Source organism: Hemibagrus wyckioides, linkage group LG06 (genome assembly GCF_019097595.1).
Source record: "Hemibagrus wyckioides isolate EC202008001 linkage group LG06, SWU_Hwy_1.0, whole genome shotgun sequence".
NCBI lineage: Eukaryota > Metazoa > Chordata > Actinopteri > Siluriformes > Bagridae > Hemibagrus > Hemibagrus wyckioides.
In genome coordinates this window covers 23854671-23877526 of record NC_080715.1, presented here as the reverse complement: position 1 = coordinate 23877526, position 22856 = coordinate 23854671, and the positions used below count along the sequence as shown (strand labels likewise).

Sequence of the window (22856 nt, the reverse complement as noted above, 5' to 3'; positions counted from 1 at the left end):
AAGTAATGAACTATTTTGGGAAAGAATGAACTTATCATCTATGATTTAGATTCCTTTATGATCATCTGGAAGACCTAACATACTGAAAGCTAGCACTAATCTGAAAGAGACTAGGAGTTCCCTTCTATTCAATTTATATTCACATATATTTTCTTCTGCACGAGATGTGGCCTGAAGATCTCACTGAACATCAGAGGTCTTATCTGTAGAGTCATCTGTACCGACTTGAAAACAAAGGGAGACAGAGCAGAATCAATTCAAGACTGGAAATATAACACTTGTGTGAAATGATTGTCTTTATAAGGTCCAAGAGCAGCCAAGCACACACTTCCCTGAACTTGCACTACACGCTGTGACTAATATAGACTGGATATTTTTCTGTTTGTGCCTCATAATCATAATTCAGAACAGAAATGAATTTATTACAGCATGAGCATTGGCATTAAAATTTTAGCTTCAGGGTCAAACCCATTTGCACAGCTGGAGCAGAACAGAACATGAAGCAGTGTGCTGTGGTTTCTGTCTAAGAGGGGGAAAAAAAGTGTCGAAACACAGTCTGTAAAACAGTGGAAGAGTTATGAATACTGAGTCTGCCTCGATTCTACAGACAGTTGACACTGCAGTGAGGAAGAAGGCGGAAACTATGACGATGTGATGGACAGAGCATTTGTGGCTTCATTATTGCCTAAAATCCTCACAGTTCAAGTTTCACATGCCTGAGCGAGAAACCTTTTATGCTCATGAGATGGGCCAGACATGACAATATGAAGTTACAGTCATCCATTGATTGCCACTATATATGTAGTTTTTTCAAGGTTGATTGAAACTTTAACCTTATTTTTAACAAGATAAAAAAAAGCCTGAAACATCCAAGACCTTGAATTTATACAATGCTGTATTTAATTATGCAACGATCAGTCAATTATTCATCTCTGTTACAACCATGCTTTTTAAAATTATGCAAATGGCAGGAAAAGGTAGTGCAGTGTCAACACATTTCCATCAAAAGTGCTTACAAGAGAGGTTTGTGCACACATTGTTGATTCTTATTCCCTTTTTGTAAAATTTCAAGCAAACAAACAAACAACAACAACAATAAAAATGCTTCATGGCTAACCATGCACACTGACCCTAACATCCTAACAATTTCACTGTCCTGTAATGTGAATGTGACAAATAAAACGTAGCTTCTTCTTCCTCTTGTGACTTCTTGCGATGTTTTAATGAGCTTCAAGTCTGAGCCTCGATATAAATCAAAAGCCGTCATTTAGAATTAGCTGAAAATTCATGCCAGAAAAATTAAAAAAAAAAAAAAAGAAAAACAGACGCTGGTATAACAATGCTGTCTTTCAAAGGAAGTTATTTCTTTGGAATATTGTGCCTATTGAGGCAGAGAGAATGAAAGGTATCATTTCTCAGTACTGTCTGGTGTATTACTGCATGCACACAATGCCAAGCTTGAATGGTTTTATTCTACTAGATATTGTCATTGTTCAATAACACGTGTTTTACAACTCAACCATGAACAATTTTGATTGCCCTTCAGATTAAAATATGCGCAGGCTGCTTATGTAATATTATACACAACTTTCTTTTTCATTGCATGCTAAAATTTACACCCTTCCATTAGCATACACAAATAATTATTCAGTTACATTGGATTACAATAAATTTAAGGCTTTAATTCCTGATGTTACAGCAGAAGCACAGAAAGATCTATTCATAATGACACTGTACAATCTGTACAGCAAATATGATTTGTTTTTCTGTCACTACATTATCACACTGCTTTTATTTTTGCTGCCATGAACTACCATGTTGTATTTTTAGAGGCAGAGATGAAAACAACCACGATCTTCTCAAGTTTTGTTTACTGCAATATAAACCCACGGGAAACCTTATCCTGTTTTAATACAGACTGCAGACATTAAAAGACAAAAGGTTTCCTAATTAAATGGTTACATTTTATTTAACAAATATCATTACTGCGAATGTCATTTGAAAAAATCTATCTATCTATCTATCTATCTATCTATCTATCTATCTATCTATCTATCTATCTATCTATCTATCTATCTATCTATCTATCATATGTTGCCAGAAGTTTTTGGAACACCCCTCCAAATCATTGAATTCAGGTGTTTTCCAGTGAAAGGAACTCTTAATGCTTCAGCATACCAAGACATTTTGGACAATTTTATGCTCCCAACTTGTGTGAACAGTTTGGGGATGACCTCTTCCTCTTCCAACATGACTGCACACCAGTGCACAAAGCAAGGTCCATAAAGACATGGAAGAGCGAGTTTGGTGTGGAGGAACTTGACTGGCTTGCGTCCTGACCTCAACCTGATAGAACACCTTTGGGATGAATTAGAGTGGAGACTGTGAGCCAGGCCAAAACTGGGATGTCTGCCTTTACATGCACAAAAATGTAATATGGAGTTGGCCCACCCTTTGCAGCTATAACAGCTTCAACTCTTCTGGGAAGGCTTTCCACAAGGTTTAGGAGTGTGTTTCTGGGAATCTTTGACTATTCCACTAGAAGCAGGCATTGATGTTGGACGAGAAGGACTGGCTCCACTCTAATTCATCCCAAAGTTGTTCTGTCAGGTTGAGGTCAGGACTCTGTGAAGTTCTCCCACGTTAAACTCACTCATCCATGTCTTTATGGACCTTGCTTTGATTTGGAGTGGTGTCCCAAAACTTTTGCGAACATCGTCTATCTATCTATCTATCTATCTATCTATCTATCTATCTATCTATCTATCTATCTATCTATCTATCTATCTATCTATCTATCTATCTGTGCCACTAGCTAGATGTAGATTTGGACTTAAACACTGCTGTTAAAAAGAAGTTAAGCAGGAAATGTGTTCTAAACAGATACAAATACAGTACCAATAAAAGTAGAAGACATGACAGAGTTTTTTTAACCCTGAAATCTAGCACTTTGCTCCAAAACAACAGTCTCTCAAAAATGTTCTCTTACAATTCAGATTGCAGCAGGTCTCGTCTAAAGACATGTATGTGACTTTTTTAAACTCCACTCACTTTGCTCGCACAAAATTGACCCCTTGAACCTTTTTTTTAACAAACAAACCAATGACCAGTGCACCTTCTGTATCTGTTTAGAAGATATAATCTGCTCGTTTTGAATAATATATTCATATTTTTTTCCCTAATGTTCACTTACGAATAATATAACTAATGTCTGATTCTACATTATGGTGTGAAACAGTAGGAACCACATTTTAGGTTCTGCATGTGGCTCTGACCTCATTAAAGCTTCTGCTTTATAAGTATAAATGACAGAAAGTGCAGAGAAAAGTTAAAGAAAAGATTTCAGATTTTTCACTAATACGTGTCTAACTAGAGACGGAGAATGATTTATACTTCACCTGTTAATGAAATCAATTAAGCATATCAACCAAACCCTTTTTTCCTTCAGCATGTCTCATATGTCTTGAAATCCCTTGCTGATTATAATTGGCAGCTGACTTTGAAATGCATTTATTATCAACGTCAGCATCACATACACTTGAAATACAAGCAGGAAAGATGATGGAACCTAGTCATGAGGATACATGGTTTCATCAGACAGAATGGAGGAGTTGCTCAGGCAGTCTCAGAGGAATAAAGGACAGATGCGGTAAGGGAGAAAACATCCTTTGTTTTGAGGTAAACTGATGTAAAACTGTTTTCATGTGAGACCTACAAGACTTCTAAAACTAAAGACTATTTATTTGGACTGATCTCCCAATAGCGATACACTAAACAAACACAGAATGTATTTACATTTATGGGACTTGGCAGACACTGTAATCCTGAGCAACTTTTACCTCATTTATACGACTGCGCAGTCGAGGGTCAAGGACCCAGCTGTGGAGGCTTGCTAGTACATCTTAACCACTGAGCTACCATTTCTCAAATGAGTAGATTAAATGTACAATGTGTCATTCCTCAAATATCTTCCCTTCATATAGTACCATCAGTCATGGATTCTGCCTCTGGTGACTGATAGGTTAAAATCTCAACACTGCCACTTTTGAGTTCCACCACATACCCTTAAATGTATATTTTTGAATTGTTTACTGGTTGTGGATCATTTTTAATGTTTCTGATATATAAGTTATCCTCACGTGTGATCAAAAAAATGCTACTAATCATATTTTAAATAAGAACGTTTCTCACTGAGGCACTGGTATTACTAAATAGCAAGATAATAAATAATGTATGAAATAATAAAAAAAAAACAGATTTGAATTATTTATAAATTACATTCAGAGAAAACAGCATGAGTAAAGCTCAGCGTATTCCCTACAATAAAAAATTTTGTTATACACGGAAACGGTTCATGGTGGTGACTTTAAAAAGCTTCCTATAAAGCATGTAGTCTGTTGTAAAATGTCTTTTAGCTCTTTAATGATGGAGAGACTTTATCTTTTGCTGTCATGACCAATCACATATCCATTTCCGTTCATCCATTTTCTGTAGCCATTATCCTACACTGGATAAGCACAGGTTCACAGGGAACCTGGAATCTATCCTAGGGGACACGGGGCACAAGGTAGGGGATAATCTGGATGGGTTGCCAGTCTATCACATGGCACAGTCACACACACATGATGCCAATCAGCCTACGACACATGTCTTCAGACTGGGGGAGGAAACCCCCTTAAAGCAGTTGGTGGACATACAAACTCCATGCACACAGGATGGATATGGGAATTAAACTCCCAACGCTGGAGGTACAAACTGCTTTGCAGTCACATCCAGTATTACTTTTTTTTTTTTTTAGAGAAAGACCGAAATGCATCGCCTTCTCTTTTAAAAGTATTGGAAATTTTGTCCTTAGTTGACCTGCACTAAACCCTCACCATTTGGACATTAGTTTGGATGAAGTAGACATTTTAAACATCCAGTTTTGATCAGCTGTATAAATGTGTAAGAAAACCAGCCATAAATATGTGTAGTTGTTCAGCACAGTTAAGTATTTATTGAGTAACAGGAATTCAGGACAAACATTTACATGCCTGCATGCTTCCTCAGCGTAATGGCAGCTATCAGAAAGAACAATGGCTCAGAAACAAATCTATAAATTCAATATAAATGTTGGTATTGTTTTTCCTAATAGATCTACTGCATACACAATACCTTCTTTTTTTTTTTTTTTTACTTTATATACACATAACAAAGTGAGCAGGTTAACCTAGTTCTTGTTCTTGTATGTACAACAATGATAAAAATGAAACTTGATTGTATTTTTTTTTCTAATTTAGAAAACATTTAAAGCAAAGATTAGTCATTACTACCGATCAACATATATTCAAATTCACATTTTCAGAGGCTTTTTTTTCTCCAAGCTAGGAATTTTAACATATGACATTAAGTTTTGAACATTTTTCATTACAAAACAAAAACCCCTGGATCTGAATTTCTTTTTCAAAGCTTTCTCGCTGGTTTTAAATACAGTATAAAAATCTTCAGTGCTGTGGATTATTATTTTTTTTTGTAAATATAATCACCATGTGTACCTCACGGTACAGTTTACTGTGCTCAAATTGTTGCCTTCAGAACAGCTGACATGTTTAACCCCATCGTTATTCTGTCATGATATATTGTTGATACTGGAGAAGAAGAATCCTAATTCTACATTCTGCCACGACCCTCCTTTAGGCTGCGGGACAAACTCAGTCACTTCCATGGAGCCTCTGTCATCAGATTGACCTGTTTTTGTAACTAAAAAGCCCCTTGGAGAGGGCACAATTCATATGACGTCGTTCAAATCTTCATGTGAAAGATTTCCTAAGTCCTCCGCTTTGTCGCATCAGTACATCACGGTAGTTTTCAAAAATAGTCTTCCATCTGTAGATAAATACAGGAAAGAAAAGGGAATAGAGTCGGTAAATTATTCAGTAAGACACATACTCAAAAAAACAGTAAAAAGCCATTGTGCAGAAAGCCTTTTAAACAATACACAATACTGTATGTCCATCCATCCATTTTCTGAACTGCTTGTCCTCTGCAGTATTGCAGGGAACCTGGAGCCTAAACCAAGGGACTCAGGAGACAAGGTGGAAGACACCAGGTGGGGGATACCCTGGACAGAGTGCCAACCTATTACATGGCACACAAACACACACACATACACACACACACACACTAACACACCCATTCACACACTACAGACAACTTAGAGCATGTCTTTGGACTAATGGAGGAAATAGAGGAGTACCTAAAGGAAACCCCCAAAGCACTGGGAAAATCATGCAAACTCCACACACACACACACAGACACACACACACACACACACACACAGGGTGGGGGATGGAGGGCGGGGGATTGGATCAAGCAAACATACTAAATTCTAAATTACTGTATTCCTCTACACTATATGTAATGGGGTGGTCGTGGCTCAAGTGGTTAAGGCTCTGGGTCATTGACTGGAAGATCAGAGATTCAAGCCCCAGCACTGCCAAGTTGGGCACTTGAGCAAGGCCCTTATCCCTTTCTGCTCCAGGGGTGCTGTATCATGGCTGACCCTACACTCTGACCCCAACTTCCAAGGATGGGATATGCAAAGAAAGAATTTCACTGTGCTGTAATGTATATGTGACAAATAATGGCTATTATAATCATGCTTTTTAAGGTGTTGGACTACTGACTGGTTGTTTGTTTGAATCCCAGGTCCACTAAGGCCCGTGAGCAAGGCCCTTAACCCTTAATTGCTCAGTTGTATAAAATGAGATAATATATAAGTCGCTCTTGATAAGGGCATCTACCAAATTCCAGAAATGTAAATGTAAATGATTTTAAGTTTTATTTATTTAAAGTGTGATTTAAATTGAGATATATGCAACTCACTAGCAAAGAAATAGTGTACAAACTATTCAAATAAGAAATTAGAATTATAAACTGTTAACAGAAAATAATAAATAAGAAAAAAAATTACAATTGGCAAAATGGAAAATGGATAATAGTGAAACTTAAGATTAACAGCGGTGTCCAATCTTATCCACAAAGAGTCGGTGTGAGTGCAGGCTTTCAATCCAATCAAGCAGGACCTGATTCCACCTGTTTGATAGACTGATCTTAGCTTTCAGTAGACTCTGGTGTGGCTTCTGCTTGGTTGGAATGAAAACCTGCACACACACCGGCCCTTTGAGGATAAGATTGGACACTCCTGCCCAAGCTATGTACAATGTTTATCAAAATTCTGTCATTTCATTACTCTCACTTCACCTCTCTGCTGAACCACACTGGCTTTTTTTTAATGAAACAATCAAATTCAAAAGATTTTATCTGACATTATGACATGTAGTGAAATACTAGATATAAATAAACTAGAAGAGTTTAACTATACAAGAAAAGGAAATATTTAAAATATGAAGACAGATCGGTTTCAGAACAGTATTACTATTATGAATAAAGTGCAGATGTGTGTAATTTTAGTGCAGTATATGCACTCGAGTGTTGTAAAACTACTGACAAAACTCATTATACTCCGCATTGTAACTCTGCATAATTTACTATGATATCAATCATATCATTCCATCACCCATCTCTACTATAACTTCATTATACTGTAGCACCAAATCTGTGGAGCTGACAGACGATGACTCCCCACTATCATAATATCTATCTATCATATCTAGCACAATGTCTCCTTATACTGTTTCTCTAAAGATTTTGCAAACACACACCTCAGAGCTCCTGTAGGATATTGTACAAGAGATATTGGACACTCTGTGACCTGTGGGTGGAGCCTCTATACATGACACTACCTTAAGTGTAAAAAAATGGCTTGACCAGAATCTGCTTTATTGTGTCCTAAAGCTAAAAAAAAAAAAAATCCTTATTCACAACTTGTTGTCATATTGAATTCGTTCAATTTTATTTGTATATTGCTCTTATAACAATGGAGCAGATTTACAGAAAAATATTAATTCAGGATTTAAAATGATAAATGTTATCCTGATATTTATATAAATTTTTGTATTTATATTTAAGATTTATTTTTCTTTTACATTTAATTCATACTTGAGCCTCATTTTTAAGAATGTTTATTCAGAAGTTTATATTCCTTTAAAACAAATAAAAATTACATTACAAATGCCCATATTGAGGCATTATTTCATTATTTTATGTATTTTTCCTAATATAATTCTATCTATTTATTATTTATTCATAAAATCTTGAAGAGCTACAGTATGACTGTGTGGTGTGTTGTAAAATTGTGTCTGTAAATACACTAAAATGTCTATTCCTACACTGCTGTAAGACTTACACTGTCATATATGTTTAAGACATTTCTCCGAACACGCTTGGGCGAACGTTATATTGCACTCATGATGTAAAATGGTTTATAAATGACACTTCCTGGGTGGAGGAGTTGTTTATTGAAAAAGGCAGCCATTCTTCTTAGCCGCTATCTCTCGGCACCTGCAATCTAATGAGCATTGTCCATTTGCAGGGAACATTCGCAGCGGGCGCATGCCTGAGTGAACAGCGGCCGCTCACTGCCTCTGTTGGTAAAAGCATCTGTTAGGCATGGCTCAGGAGCTTGTTTGACGTTTATTACTCGAACATTTCCCGTGTTCGTGAGACGCTCCGTTTCTGTCTTTGAGCAACGTTCCCTCTTTTTTGGCAGTGTAAGCTAAATAATTCAGTTTCGAAAAAGAAAAAAGGGCCCAAAATACATAAAGCGGTGACAGAAAGCACGAGAGCGAACAAAACATTTGCCGTGATGGGACAAGAATAGGCATTTCGCACAGCATTCAAATATCCTCAAGGGTGACCTATTTTATACAAAACGTGTTAAGTTCTAATACAGAACGTGGGCCGGGGAGCTGCACAAATAAAATCGTCTGTTTTCGGACTGTAAACCATGTGCTCATAAATCATCTCAACATTTTGACTTTTCTGCTTCTTGCTAATAATCTGGTGTCCGCTACAAGAAAGGTTGATTAATATAAGCTCGGAAACCCTGTGAACTTTGATTAATTGTGGCCAGGCTATGTGGTGTACTGTGTGAGCAACAACAAAGCCACGATACACAGACAGACAAACAGTAGGGCTAATTACAGCAAGAAGACCTGAGTCTCTAACGTAGTGCACTCTGACCCTCACCATTCAACCAACACTGTAAAAGTCATTACTGTGTGAATTGTGCTGCGCGCTACAGCCCTGATGGTGTGGGAGTAGGAACTGTGGATAAATGGGAACTGTTTAGCATTTATTCACTCTGGACTTTAGACTGTTCATTTATTAAATATATCCAAATGAATATCCAAAATTTGGCTGGGAGTAGAATGTAGAAATATATCTGCTGCAGGCATAAAAGGAAATACAGAGCTTAAATAAATACAGAAAACAAATGAAATGCTTGCTGAAAAGAAAGGAATGGGCATGATGCTTAAAAAAGCTTGAAAATGGAAAATTTGTGTTTATCTCTTACACGCAGCAATGTTTTTAACAGGATGTCTTTTCTTCATGTCATGCTTTAATGTAAAAATGTGGTTTATTTCTTTAACTAATAAAGCTGAAGCAAACCCAGAATGGTATTATGCCAAATACTATAATGTTAGGAAACATGAATGAAAAATAAATCCAAGAAGAAATGCTATTTTGAAGAAATATATCTGCCTGGGAGCAAATTATTTTCCTAGGAAACTAACTGCAAATTTATCAATTGATGTATTAATACTAGGTTCAGTAGTGTGAAGGTAAACTACCATGCATACCACACATTAAAAAAAAAAAAGGGCTGTCTGATTGAGTGGACAAAATCATATGGCTAAAATGTTGTTTTATAAAAGAAACTCCTCATTAAAATCTGCTAAAACTTTGGCATTTTTATATTCAAATCAAGACGAAAAAGTTCATTAAAGAGGATAAATATTTCATCAGATGCTAAATAAAACAAAGGAAATTTTTGGCTTCTCTCAGCATAAAATGCCTTTGAAAGATTAATTAATACATGTAAATTATGCAAATTATGCCCATGCAAATATTTTATGAAGACAATTAAGGGAACCATTAATTATGGCCTTTTTTGCTTCAGTGACACTCATTCATTTAATTTTAATTTCACTTTAACTGTTTTGATGTTTAATCTTGCAACAAAGAACTTTATCTCTCCTCACAGGGTCGTGTAAACTTGCAGCACACATCAAGAGGCAGGAAGCGAGAATCGGGAGAGATACTGAGTAGATATTATGTGCGTTATCGCTAGGAATTAGTGGCAAGATGCTCTCCCAGAAGCACAAGGCCAAGGAAAACAGGCAAGCTTATTCTTGGAATGGATTCAAAACGCTGGAAAAGCAATTAATAAACACAGGCCGCGTTAATGTAGCAGAATTACAGAGTGTGACAAAAGACAAATAGAAATAATTAGTTCTCTGAAATTATGCCCTCATTATTAGTTTTTTTTTTTTTTCCGAACAGAGAAGAGGTGAAATTATGGGACACATTTTTGCATTTTTTTGTAATATATGGGTTAGATTTTTTCTCTCTCTTAAACTTGGCCATTCAGCTATATTTATCTATCTATCTACCTTTTTTTTTATTTATTTATTTTATTTTTTTAAATTATGCAGCATAATTATGCATAGCAGACTATGTGGCAGAAACGACACACACTCCACACACATGCAGCTCTGGTTAAACACACATTCAGCACACGTTTATGAAAGTTGACTCTTCAGGCAAAGGAAACTTTAACTTCTTGCCAAAAGTGTGTGTCTATTTCTATACATTGCAGGAGGCCAAAGAAAACTATTAAGCAAATGTTATTCTGTTAAACACACTACCCTTAGATTTTATTACGTGTCTTTAACGTGACACCTTCTGAATATAACAATTAATGCATAGATATGATGAATCCTGAACATAAAAACTGTAATATGATAATGTGCATAACTTTAGGTTTTAGAAGAAATGTATTCAGGCCCCACTTATCAGTGCAGTGAGCTTTGATTTAGTGGGGTTAAAAGACTCCTTTCATTGAATCCTTCCTTCACAAAAATATCTTTTAAGTAGGCTAATCAAACTGGGTTATGGGGCTTTTACTCGTGACTGGGTATTAAAATGCCATTTCCCACATTTCATAGCAATTTCCACGGACTATTTTCAAAGGGAAATTGAGACCAGGCACAGTGATAAGGGTGGTGTTCTCATGCCGCTGCTGGGTGCACTTATTTGAGTTTAAATGCTTTGGCATGTACTACTTAAAAAGGTAAAATACACATCCATATACACTGTGCACTGTGTACAACACAAAACATCACAAAAAGACAGTCTTAGTATTAGTGGTTTGTTTGACATCCTCTTGCCGTTTAGTAATTGAAATGAGATGTATGCTAATTTACTTCATTAGCATATAACTAATTTCAATTATCAGACTATTTTTTTCTCCAACACCTACTGCAGTTGTGGCCTGGCAACAAAAAAAAAAAACTGTCACTCTGCAAAGGCAGAGGTGCCAACAATGCTAACAAGAAAATCTTAGCAAGCAGACAGAAAGGAAAAAAGTGTTTTACAGCAAAACCTGATAGCAATGTACACTTTTCTTACAGACTGATCTATTACTGATTATGAAAATTTAGCATACATTTTCTACAGATTTGGATACAGTGAAAAAAATCGATCATTTTCTCCTGATCAGATCCAGATCTAAATTCGTATTTATTTATTTATTTATTTGTTTGTTTGTTTGTTTGTTTGTTTATTTATTTATTTATTTATTTATTTATTTGTAGTATAACAGATCATGTGATATCAAGTTGCATGCATCAACACTATTTGTTCTGGCAGGTGTGATATTGTGATGTTGAAAAAATAAGTAAATAAATGTGGTTAACTTTTTTTTTTTTTCATAGAGGTGTGCCAAGTAAGAGAGAAAAATAGCAAGCAAAAGTCTGGTGTGAGTGCTAATTAACACTTATCACTGTTTTTCTTCCTTCTTGTTTGCTATTGGAAAACAAAAGCAGAATTGAGAATTTGCAGGTCAACCTTCACTAAGATAAAGTTGTAGTTGCCACAAAGTGCTAGTAACTGCTTTCAAAAGCAAGGCTGTGTTTTTATACACATCCTGCATCCTTTGCTCTTCAGTGCAGTGGGTAAAATTTCTTTCATGTTCAGTCTGATCGATTTCCTCTGAGGAAATTTCATTCACGGTCAGTTCAGGTTTGGTTTGAGCTGACTGCTGCTTTATTCAAGAACATTTTCAGGTATCTTCTGTATCACTGTATAGAGACCAAGAGTCGAAAAATCACAAATAAACCATGCTTGTTGACAGTTCTGGGGAAACAATGATTGTGTGCTTTCCTTACATTTTAGTAAAAAAGGTTTATAACTGATGTTTATGATTCTCCATTAAAAAAATATGCAATTTTAAAGGAAAGCTGTATTCACCCAGAGCATAACTTTGATCCTTCTCGTAAAAAAGTGTGCCTATAATGCAGTCTGCCATGCCTCTTTAGAAGAAATGTCATCTGCTAGTCATTAGTTACACTGCAGCATCAATCTCCATTTTCTCTGACACACTGTTCTGCTAAATGAATTTACGCCTGACTCTTACACGTGTTCATGGAAGAACGAGTTCAGTTTCGAACTTAGATATGTCTGATGAGCTGTACGCTGCTGATCATAAAATAAATAAATTAATAAATAAATAATACAGTGTTCACAAGACTTATCTAGCTACCTTTGGAACAGAAGGAGCCCAACCCTCCAGGTTCCAGAGATTGCTACTGGCGTACCTTCCGCTACAAGATTAAAGATTAAAGATATAGCTTATTACTGCAGTGAAAATCAGAAGCAATATGGACATCTGACACACGGAGCAGAGGTTCTGCCAGAGTATTGAGTTACACCTTACACGTTTCTCAGGTCTAAAATGAAACTGGGCAAAAATACTAAAGCAGGGTGTGGAGCAGAGACAAAAGTATTCAGTTGCTAATGTTTTTTCTGCTTAGCTGAATTTATCTGTTACTCCCTTTCACCTCAAGGACCTTCACACACTTCCTGCCAGTATTATTGCAGTGATTGTTATTTTCAGCTCTTTTTACTGGCTGTTTAAGTTCTAGGCTACAAATGTACTCATATTTATAATTCAAGCTAATTCATATTCATATACACTTTTATTTTCGGGCCTCATTTATCGGGCTAGATATGAAAAAATAATGCATTTGTATTCTGTTTGCAGGAGCATTTACACAAGAAACGTGGCAATAAGGTAAATTCAGTTCATTTGGAAATGAGTACGCGTCCTAGGAGAGCTTGAGTTGGTCCAAATAGGTCCATATAGTACAACTGACATGAATCAAAGCAATTTTAAATATAGATTATGTTATTTCAACCATTTACACAACGTTAAGTCACATTTTGATAAACTCAGTCATTTTATATTCATGACTTGAAAGAAAAATCCATATATAAGGTAAATAACATCAGCCATTTAATTAGGAAATGGAATAAAAAGCCTATAAAAGGAGGAAGAGTCAGTCTCTAGAGTCAGTCTAAATTTGTGGCTATGGTAACTGATGCGCTGATGCTCTGCAGTGGCTGAGTTACTGGAAGATTTAGCACATACTAGCGGGGGCTCTATCGGTATTTAGTTGTCATTTTTCCTTTTCAATTCTCTCACTTTGCCTTTTATGGTGTTCTTTGGGAGTCACTAAAGGTAAATCAACTGTGCTATAAACATGCTAACAAATTTAGAAACGTACATAAGTGAGTATGACAAAAACTGACGGCTTTATTAATACTTCTGTTCGTCTGGCAGGAATTTTTAATTTTGTTTAATTGATAAACTGGACAAAAATATGACAAAAATCTGTAAATATATTCAAGTGAAAAAATGATTCAGACCTGCTAAAAGCATACCACTAGGTGGACTGGTTATTTTGAATTACCCCTAGGTGTGAATTTATGTCTCATCCAGCATGACATACACCCACCTGGATTAATTATCCATAATAAATTGGTAAATATTTTACGTATTTCTCATGATGAAAACTGTGGAGCTTTATTTAACAAAAAATATATGAATTGAAAGTCATAGCTGTCTACATATCTAATTCTATCTATCTATCTATCTATCTATCTATCTATCTATCTATCTATCTATCTATCTATCTATCTATAGATAGATAGATAGATAGATAGATAGATAGATAGATAGATGATTTTCATTTCTCAGCTGTTATGAACTTAAACTAATCCCCCTCTTTACTCTTTTAAGTCACATTTATTTTAGCATTCACTAAATTCCCAGGTGCTTATGTTGGTAAGTAAATATTCAAGCTTCCACAAAAATTGAGGTCAATGTGTCACTGGTGATTGTTGAACAGCTCGATGAATCTGGCATTGTTTTTTCTCGATGCTTGATTTTACTGCATACTTTATACAATTATCATACACATTTGTCTGAAAAGGGAAACTGATTTTCCTTTTTTTTTTACACAAAGTGTTCTCTTGATGAATCCCAGTGATCTTGACCTTCCTCTTGAACTGTGAGAGCTGTGGCCCAGATGGTAGGCTGCATGCTTGAACAGCAGGCTGAAACTAAGACTCATAGAGAGAGATTTATAGTCTCCTCAAAAACATGTACCTTGTATTGTCCTTTCAGCATCTGTTCTGCCACTGCTGCGGTCAGTCTCTATCTCCTGGGTCAACGAGTCTGGCAAAATGAAAGGATAATGACGATTAAACATCCATGACATCTGCACTTAATTAGGAAAGTTTTTTGAACAGCGTTTCTCATGATGGATGGAGGGCATATAGGCAGCGTTGCATATGGCACAATATGAGTTTAAACCACTGACTAGGTGAGGGATGTTGTGAATACAAACCAGCACGCCAGGTTTTTTGCACATGTTAAACCAAACCTGTGCCTCGTTCTTCAGCTAAGACCTCAAACGTGATGCTTTTGTGATACATCAGGAGTCTTTTATGGTGCATAAATCGTGGCCTCTTTACTGAGCTATATTGGAGTCGAGGACACAGCCATAATGCTTTCAAGAGCACGTCTCAAGTACAAGTCAAAATCAATCCTCACATGGGATTCTGACAGCAAGCACTCAATCACGTCAGAACAAACCAGATTTGGGACAAATGTGTCAAGCGATTATACGGCCGAGAAAGCGTTTGTTTTGAAGTCCTTCTATCATTCAGTCAGGTTGATGAAGTTACATAAAATATTGTGCTTCAAATATTTCTTTCAGGATGATGGTTATATGTGGGAACCTTAGGATTTCAAATTGCAAAACTGCAAATTTGCATGAATGAGCCATAACAATTACTGTAGAAACATTAGGGTTTGAGCTTTTTTTCCCTTCAGTACATTTAACCTTTTTGAATAACTTTATATAATTTCAAGCAAAGCCTTTAGTTGTTAAACCTCTCATTACACAATGTAGTCCTATTCATACCTACATTTCTATGAACAGATCTCATTTTTATGAAAAGGAACACATTTACACTTAATAGCTTTAATTCACAAAATGTCACAAAACAAGGATAATAGGCCAAAGTGAGTTGTCATTAAACCGGTCACACTTATTACACTTCATTACAGAGCCTTGTACTTATATGCATTTTTCTTTTGAGCTTGAACCCAATCGGTCATTAGCAATGAATGCCAGAATAAAGCAGCAGCTGATCAGACGGCTAAAACGTGGTGTCAGTCCTCACCATTCAGGGAACGGAGACTCTCTGTAGGCGAGCTCTGTTTGAGAGACTGCTCTGCCTGTTCCCGCCTCTTACACTCATATTCCAGCGCCTCCTGCAGTTTCCTCTTAGCCTTCTTCTCCTTCTTCAGGCGCTTCTGAATGATTGCTAAAGACACATAGACATAAACATATATAGTGTGGTTTAAAGGCACTCAGCAGCCACAGTTGTAGAGCAAGTAGTCCAATGCTCAGGATTCTGAACATATTCGTGGCTGTATTGTTAACAGTAACGTCGAGGGAGCGGGCCGCCATGTTCTCGTTGAGTGAAAATGGACTGTGTCATTAGCGACATAATTGAGGCAGCGATAACCTGGATTAACCTGGGTTAGAATGCCAATGAGAGCGAAACTTTCTCGAAAGAAGGAATAGCAGTCTCTGACATTATAAAATAGCAGACGGCTGCTGGGCTTCAGCACAATTACTAGGATGCTTATGAGAAACTGCCTTATTAAATTCAATGTGATTCATTATGGTAAGTGAACGCACCAAACATGAGGATTAAGCTGCACTCAGTGGCATTTTTGTGTACAAAAGAACATGAAGATCATAGTATATACTTATAATTGGATGTGTTACTACAGAGATAGAGAGTAAAGCCGAGGATATATCTCGAGGCAATGTAGAATGTAAAGAGCATTCTTCTTTTTTTTTTTTTTTTTTTATCAAGGATGGCTGTAATTTATTAGCTGAACCATGAACAATGCCGTCGTTCTCCCTTGAGAAATGATGTGCTACATTTAGAAACATTTACCACACAAACCACTTTCCGCGTATTTATTTATAATTACATTAATATGAAATGTGCTCACAAGCATGCAGGAGCCCTGTGTGCTCAGATACACAGGAAGACAGTAACATGAACATGATTTGCAGGGTGTTATGGAATTGTCAAGTCTCACGTCTGATACTCTCCTGATATTTGTTTCTTATTAAATGGTAATGAATACTGGTCATGGTAAAGCACAGTGGAACTAACTCTAATGCCAAGAGCCAAGTGATTATGAGACCGAATATTTCAGGGTGTGTTATACATAATATGCATTAGGGATGTAACAGAATATTAATATATTATTAGGAGTAAATGAATAATGTGTTCTAAACTGGTTAAAACTAGTTAAGACTAGAGATGGGCATTAGCACTGGAATTCATGACGTGACATGACATGACAAAAAAAGCTGCTCAAGGTTTTTATTTTCATGCAGGTGGTCGGATATAATGCTTGTAGGCCAAAGACAAACAAAGTTCAATTCGCTCATCCTTAGTAAACGTCTGGTCAGGGGTGGGGTGGTTTATGTAATTATATAAATATTAAGTGTGCTTAATGTGCTTAACCAATTCAATTAATTCAGAAATACTGCAAGCAGGTTCAAGCAAGAATAATAACTGCCCAACTGAGATTTTATATAGAGTTGATATTTCTGATATATTTAATAGGTTTGGCCATGCCCACTGAAATCTGAATACAGATACAGATGAATATTTGGAGCACTAAACTGATAAAGATACACATCCAGCCCTCTTATGCATGCATTTGTTTGGTAGTGTGGATGTGAAAATATGTACCTCTGTTCTTCTGTTCCATGGCCAACTGCTTCTCCAAAGTTTCACGAAGTTCTCTCTCTCTAAACAGCTCCATCTTCAGCTCAGTTTTCTCCAGTTGCACTTGCTTCTCCTGAGCACGAGCATTATCAATAGCCACCTTCAGCAGACCCTATCACAGCACCAAGGACATATGTTACAATTCACACCCACTGGCTGCACTGTAGACAATGCTATGATTGGAAACATACATGTTAATGTATTATCACTTGTAACAGATGATATACACTCACTGAGCACTTTATTAGGAACACCTGTACACCTACACATTCAAGCAATTATCTAATCAGCTGATCACGCGGCAGCAGTGCAATACATAAATTCATGCAGGTACAGAGCAGCAGCTTCAGGTGATGTTCACATCAACCATTGGATTTGGGAAAAAATGTCATCTCACTGACTTTAACTTTGGCATGATTGTTGGTGGCAGATGAAGTATTTCTATAACTGCTGATCTTAGAATTTTCATACATGACAGTCTCTAGAGTTTACTAAGAACAGTGCAATAAAGATAAACATCCAGTGGCAGTTCTGTAGATGGAAACACCATATTGATGTAAAAGGTCAACAAGAAATGGTCAGAAAGAATAACTCAGTAACTCAGATAACCACTCTGTACAATTATGGTGAGCAGAAAAGCATCTCGGAATGCACACCAATTTTGAGGAGGATGACCTACATCAGCAGATCAAATCAGGTTTAATTTCTGTCAGCCAAGAAGAGAAAGCTGAGACTGCATTGGGCACAGGATGTAGCTAAAAAGTTTCAGATAAAACTGTCATAAATCTCAGGAATACTCTGACTTCCACAGCGACATTTATACAGCTCGTGTGTTTGCAGTTTTGATGCTGCTGTGACCATTTCCAAACAATTATTTCCCACACACATGCAATTAAGGCAGATGCAATGGGCTATATCATACTAATTGTTCCTTGTTATGACCCCAATTTAGACTAAGTTCCTTTATCTCAATTTTCTGCCTGGACTGCTTTTGTTGATTTGAATATGTGAGTGCTCAATCAAATCGTTACCCCAGAATCATGATTAAAGATGACTAACTAAACTTGTGTGGCTGCGAGGAGTCTATGCATCCAGGCTAATTATCAGTGAGGCCAGAAGGAGCAGCATGGCTCTGATGTCACTCTCACAAGAACAGTGAACATGGAGGCTCTCCCTATACTGTACTCACATCATTAGTCTCACAGGCCATGCTAATCAATGGCATTCATCTTTCTGACTCATTCTGGTTTGCATGGAAACAACTATGTTGAACAAAATTCTACAGGCTAGCATGAACACTCCTTGTTTAAGGAAACTATGATAAAACAGAGCAGTAGATAAAACTGTAGAATCAATACTATATCTGTATAGCAGTGTTCAGTAATGATATTCTTGATTAGGTCAACGGCACAATCACTTTGAGATTATAACGTCCATTTTGTGTAATGGTCCCAGAGCCACACACACACACACAGACACACACACACACAGACACACACACACACACACACACACACACCTCTGCCTGCCTATTAGTGTGTCTGACTAATGGACACTGGTAAGATATGGGACAGAAAAAAAAACAATCACTGCACATACGGACTATTATCTAGATTTAGTGAAGAGAGTTTCTGTTTTTTTCAGTAGCATGACAAGCTGTTGTATTTCTTAGTCTTATTAACTTCAATAGAGAGAAAAAAAAACAGAAGCTGGTGAATAAGCGGCTATTTATAGCTGCTATAATAAGTGATAACAGGAAGTTACTTGTCATGACTTTCCATTATATTAAACTTAAGTGGTTGTAATCGTTGGCAATTTGCTGTGGTATAACAGGAATAACACACCATGGGACACAGTATTATAGGAAAAGATTCACTTCGGGGACATTTTGGGTCAGGTCGGTTCACCCTGGCTTGGTGTGGATTGTTTTTCTACATCAGCACTAATCCTTTCATAATAAATTACATTTTGATAGCTGTGGTCATTTTGACTGACATCATTACAAGTGAACTCTTCCTGTTTGCACTGTTGTAACACCCGAAGTGACAGATTTACGACTGATATTCTTCCAGGTTAGACCATTAAGATTTAAAGCAAACGGATCTCTAATGCAGAACCTCTAATTAGTCTCACAGGACTGTTTGTTGAAGATCAGTGGAGGCTTACCTGAATGTTGGTCAGTAGGGTCTCTATCGATGACAGTCCATCAGGAAACAGGAAAGGAGACGGGAACCCTGGTGGTAAAGCCTGACCCAACGACAACCGTTCATAGCTGTCCCTCGCTGTTGGAGTACACATGGGGGCTTCTTCTGGTGGCAAAGAAATTCAGACTCAGCAAACTGGATTCAACAAACACATTAGACTTCAGTCGCAAGACTGTAGCATGGAATAAATCACTCTTCTATCCCCACAACAATTGGTGTTTAGACTTAGATTTTGTTTGTGCAAAAATCACATTAACATCTATACAAGCAAGCCCGATCAGCTGGAAATGATTGATAATCCATTCTGGAACTGTCATGTGAAGCAATGCTGTTATTGATGCTACTGAATGTGTGGCTGTTAGCGATGCTCAAGAGCTTCCATTCACATGAACGTAATGAGATTCCTGTGCACCATGAGTGGTTCTACTCTAGTACTGTTACGCTGGTGGTCATTTGCTGTATCGTCGAGGGCATAAATATGATAGGAGATCTGGGCTGCCCGGTCCATATGGCACTCTAACTCTCTGATATGAAGAGGCCACACTCAATCAGATGCATATGGCAGGCCTTGATTACTAAAAGCCCTGGCTCTCCAACAAAGACCATATGGCACAAGGAGGTGAACCTTCATTTACTGCCTTTCAACACCAGAGCAGTTCCTCTGGCACATACAGCACTGTGAATTTGGATTGGAGGAATGGATTTTCATCTTTGGAAAAAAAGAAGCTGAAGATAAAAATCAATAGGACAGAGGCAGAAGTTATCAGAGTAAAATCAAGGGTAACTCAAAATAGGTTTTAACAGAGGAGAAAAACATTGCAGTAGTCATTCTTTAGGTCTCCCAATGGGTGACATGAACAGTAAGGGCTGAGAAGTGCTGAGTAAAAAGGTGGCCACTAATTCCCAATGGAAAAGTGCCTGACAGACCCAAACACAGATTAGCACTTAAAAAAGAAAAAAGTGAATCTACAGGGGCTGAGCATGAGCTAGACCTATTAAAGCAAGTACAAAGTACAAATCACATGCAATTTCAGAAATAGAATCAATTACTGGATCATGACAAACTCTTTAGAGATTTAGTTAATGTAATGGTCTTCTCTAAACTATTTTAGGTCTGTTACATATTCCAACAAATTGCCTAAAATGGGTTTGGCGATGTACATGGACTAGAATAAAGAAATGAACACATGTACTTTACAGTAAAGTTGATTGTATTGTACAATATTCTTTTCTAAACATATACAATGATGGCACCTTTTTAACAAGGAATGTTCTGGAAATGACTTTATAGCTCTAAGCTGTATATATATATATATATATATATATATATATATATATATATATATATATATATATATATATATATATATATATATATATATATATATATAAAAAGCTAATCCCACTGAGAGACAGCCACTTCATGAGATATAGCGAAGACATTTTTCTTCTAGCAGAAAAGATCCATCAGCCCTCTTTAGGCTGCGCTGTGGGTGGAGGCGGCGTCTTAAAGAGCATAAATCTGAGGGTGGACACTGAGCAGATGTCCTTTGTGTCTGAAATGTAAAGCGAAGATCAGATCCAGAGCTCAGAGCGAGGCTTTGCTTCCTCTGAGGAGCAATTGCAGCATGTCAGAGCCCTGATGACATCATCCGCCATTCATCACGTTCGTGAGGGCAGACCTCTGCCATCTGCTGTGCATGCCATCATAACTCTACATCTATCTCTTTCTCTCTCTCTCTCTCTCTCTCTCTCTGTCTCTCTCTCTCACACACACCTCACACACACACAAAACCCCACACTACCATAACCACAGAATCATTTCCCTCCACACAGTCCAGTGATGACACTATCTCCACATTGTCACGGTGAGCAGCCACTCAGTTTCTCTACATAAGCCTCAGCAGCTGCAGACAGAGAAAAAAATGCGTCTGATCGTAGTGTCATGTTGTCATCAATCAGTTTTGTTAATCGCATTTATTTATTAATTACGAACAACACCAGCAGAAAACGTAAAAGAAAAATAAAATATCTTTGTATGGGATCTGGCACTCAAATCCACAGCGGGCCTCTCATACAGAATTAATACGTGTTTGTATGGCCCTCTAAATCATGCGCAAACATGGCAAGACTGGAGGAGACCCACTGCTCCCATCAATATTCACTAATGCCAGCCAAGGCTTGGTAACAGCTGGTCTTACATTAATTAGTTTAAAGTATTTATTTCATCCATCTCCAGAGCAGATTGAGCAAAAACATTAGAGATTATTTCAAGCATCTGCAAATGCCCTGGAAACATCAAGCGAACCAACAGTCAAATCTCAGCCGCCAGTATCAAGGCTCGATAATTTACAATTCTTGGAAGAGGGGGAGGCTAAAAGGAGTGCTGTGCCTGCACCGAGGAGCTCCCAGCAGCCTTTCCCTAAATTTCAGCAGCACTTCCCCTCCGGTTCATTACCGACAATGGATGGCTGCCTAATGGATAAACATTTGCTGCTAATCTAATTTCATAAATAAAAAAAAACAAGCAAAAGTCCACTTTTGGAGAGGTTATTACTGCCACTCAGTGGCTTGGCTTTCGTGTGCAGATAAAGGAGTGAGTGTATTGGGGGAAATAAAAGCGATGTGATTATTAGATCATGGAATGGTTCGAGGGTATATTTACAGCCCTGGTGTATTCCGATGCATTGATACTGCAAATGCCAAGGAGCAAAACAATACGGCGAGATTTGGATGGCGGAGGCACTGCAGTTGGTTTGCAGCCACTGTTGTCCCATATTTCATGTTGGCATTAATCATACATCATTGCTTTAACCAACTTCTGCTTGGGACACAGCAAGGGGTTCGCCGCATGCACAATGCTGGATCACAGGGTGCTTCGGAGCGCTTTGTTACGGGGAAACAATCTGTCGCGCATTACAAAGCGAACGCCGCATTTCCTCTCAAATTACCAATTCAGCTCTCAAAATAACATAAACCCAGATGCAACCAAATAACTCAAGCTGCAAATTACCACTAATATACTAAGCAAATGTTCTCCTCCTTCACTTCCCTCCCACCGTCCGACGTTCACATCAGCCGTTCTCCACTTGTATTGTGTTCTCTTAATTCCCTCCTTGTTTGGTGTACTTCAGTTTTGGCCTGGGTTTGGCTGTTTATTTCTCACTGTTGGTCCAGAATCATTGACTTGGACTTAATTACAGTGGCAGACGCCAGCGGGTTGGAGAGAGCGGAGGAGAGCGCTGCGTTTTCCAGGTGATATTTCTCCACCGGGGCTGCCAGCAGCAGCTGTGACAGGTCCGAGCTCAGCTCTACCC

The 22856-nt window shown here is 37.5% G+C and overlaps 1 protein-coding gene across 4 annotated transcripts in view; it reads right to left on the bottom strand.

The window, feature by feature from the left end:
• Window positions 1-4970: 4970 nt before the first annotated feature.
• The window catches only part of dachd (dachshund d), a 108692-nt gene continuing 90806 nt past the window's right edge, over window positions 4971-22856 (bottom strand). For 2 of the 4 annotated variants that reach the window (XM_058393323.1, XM_058393321.1), the window contains 5 exons: window positions 19502-19644; window positions 17300-17447; window positions 15698-15841; window positions 14616-14684; window positions 4971-5865 (listed from right to left, as the gene is read on the bottom strand). In XM_058393323.1, the coding sequence (XP_058249306.1) occupies window positions 5828-5865; window positions 14616-14684; window positions 15698-15841; window positions 17300-17447; window positions 19502-19644 (542 nt within the window). In that variant the 3' untranslated portion in view covers window positions 4971-5827. The remainder of the gene's footprint in view (window positions 5866-14615; window positions 14685-15697; window positions 15842-17299; window positions 17448-19501; window positions 19645-22856) is intronic. The other 2 variants (XM_058393324.1, XM_058393322.1) reach the window with 1 other exon arrangement.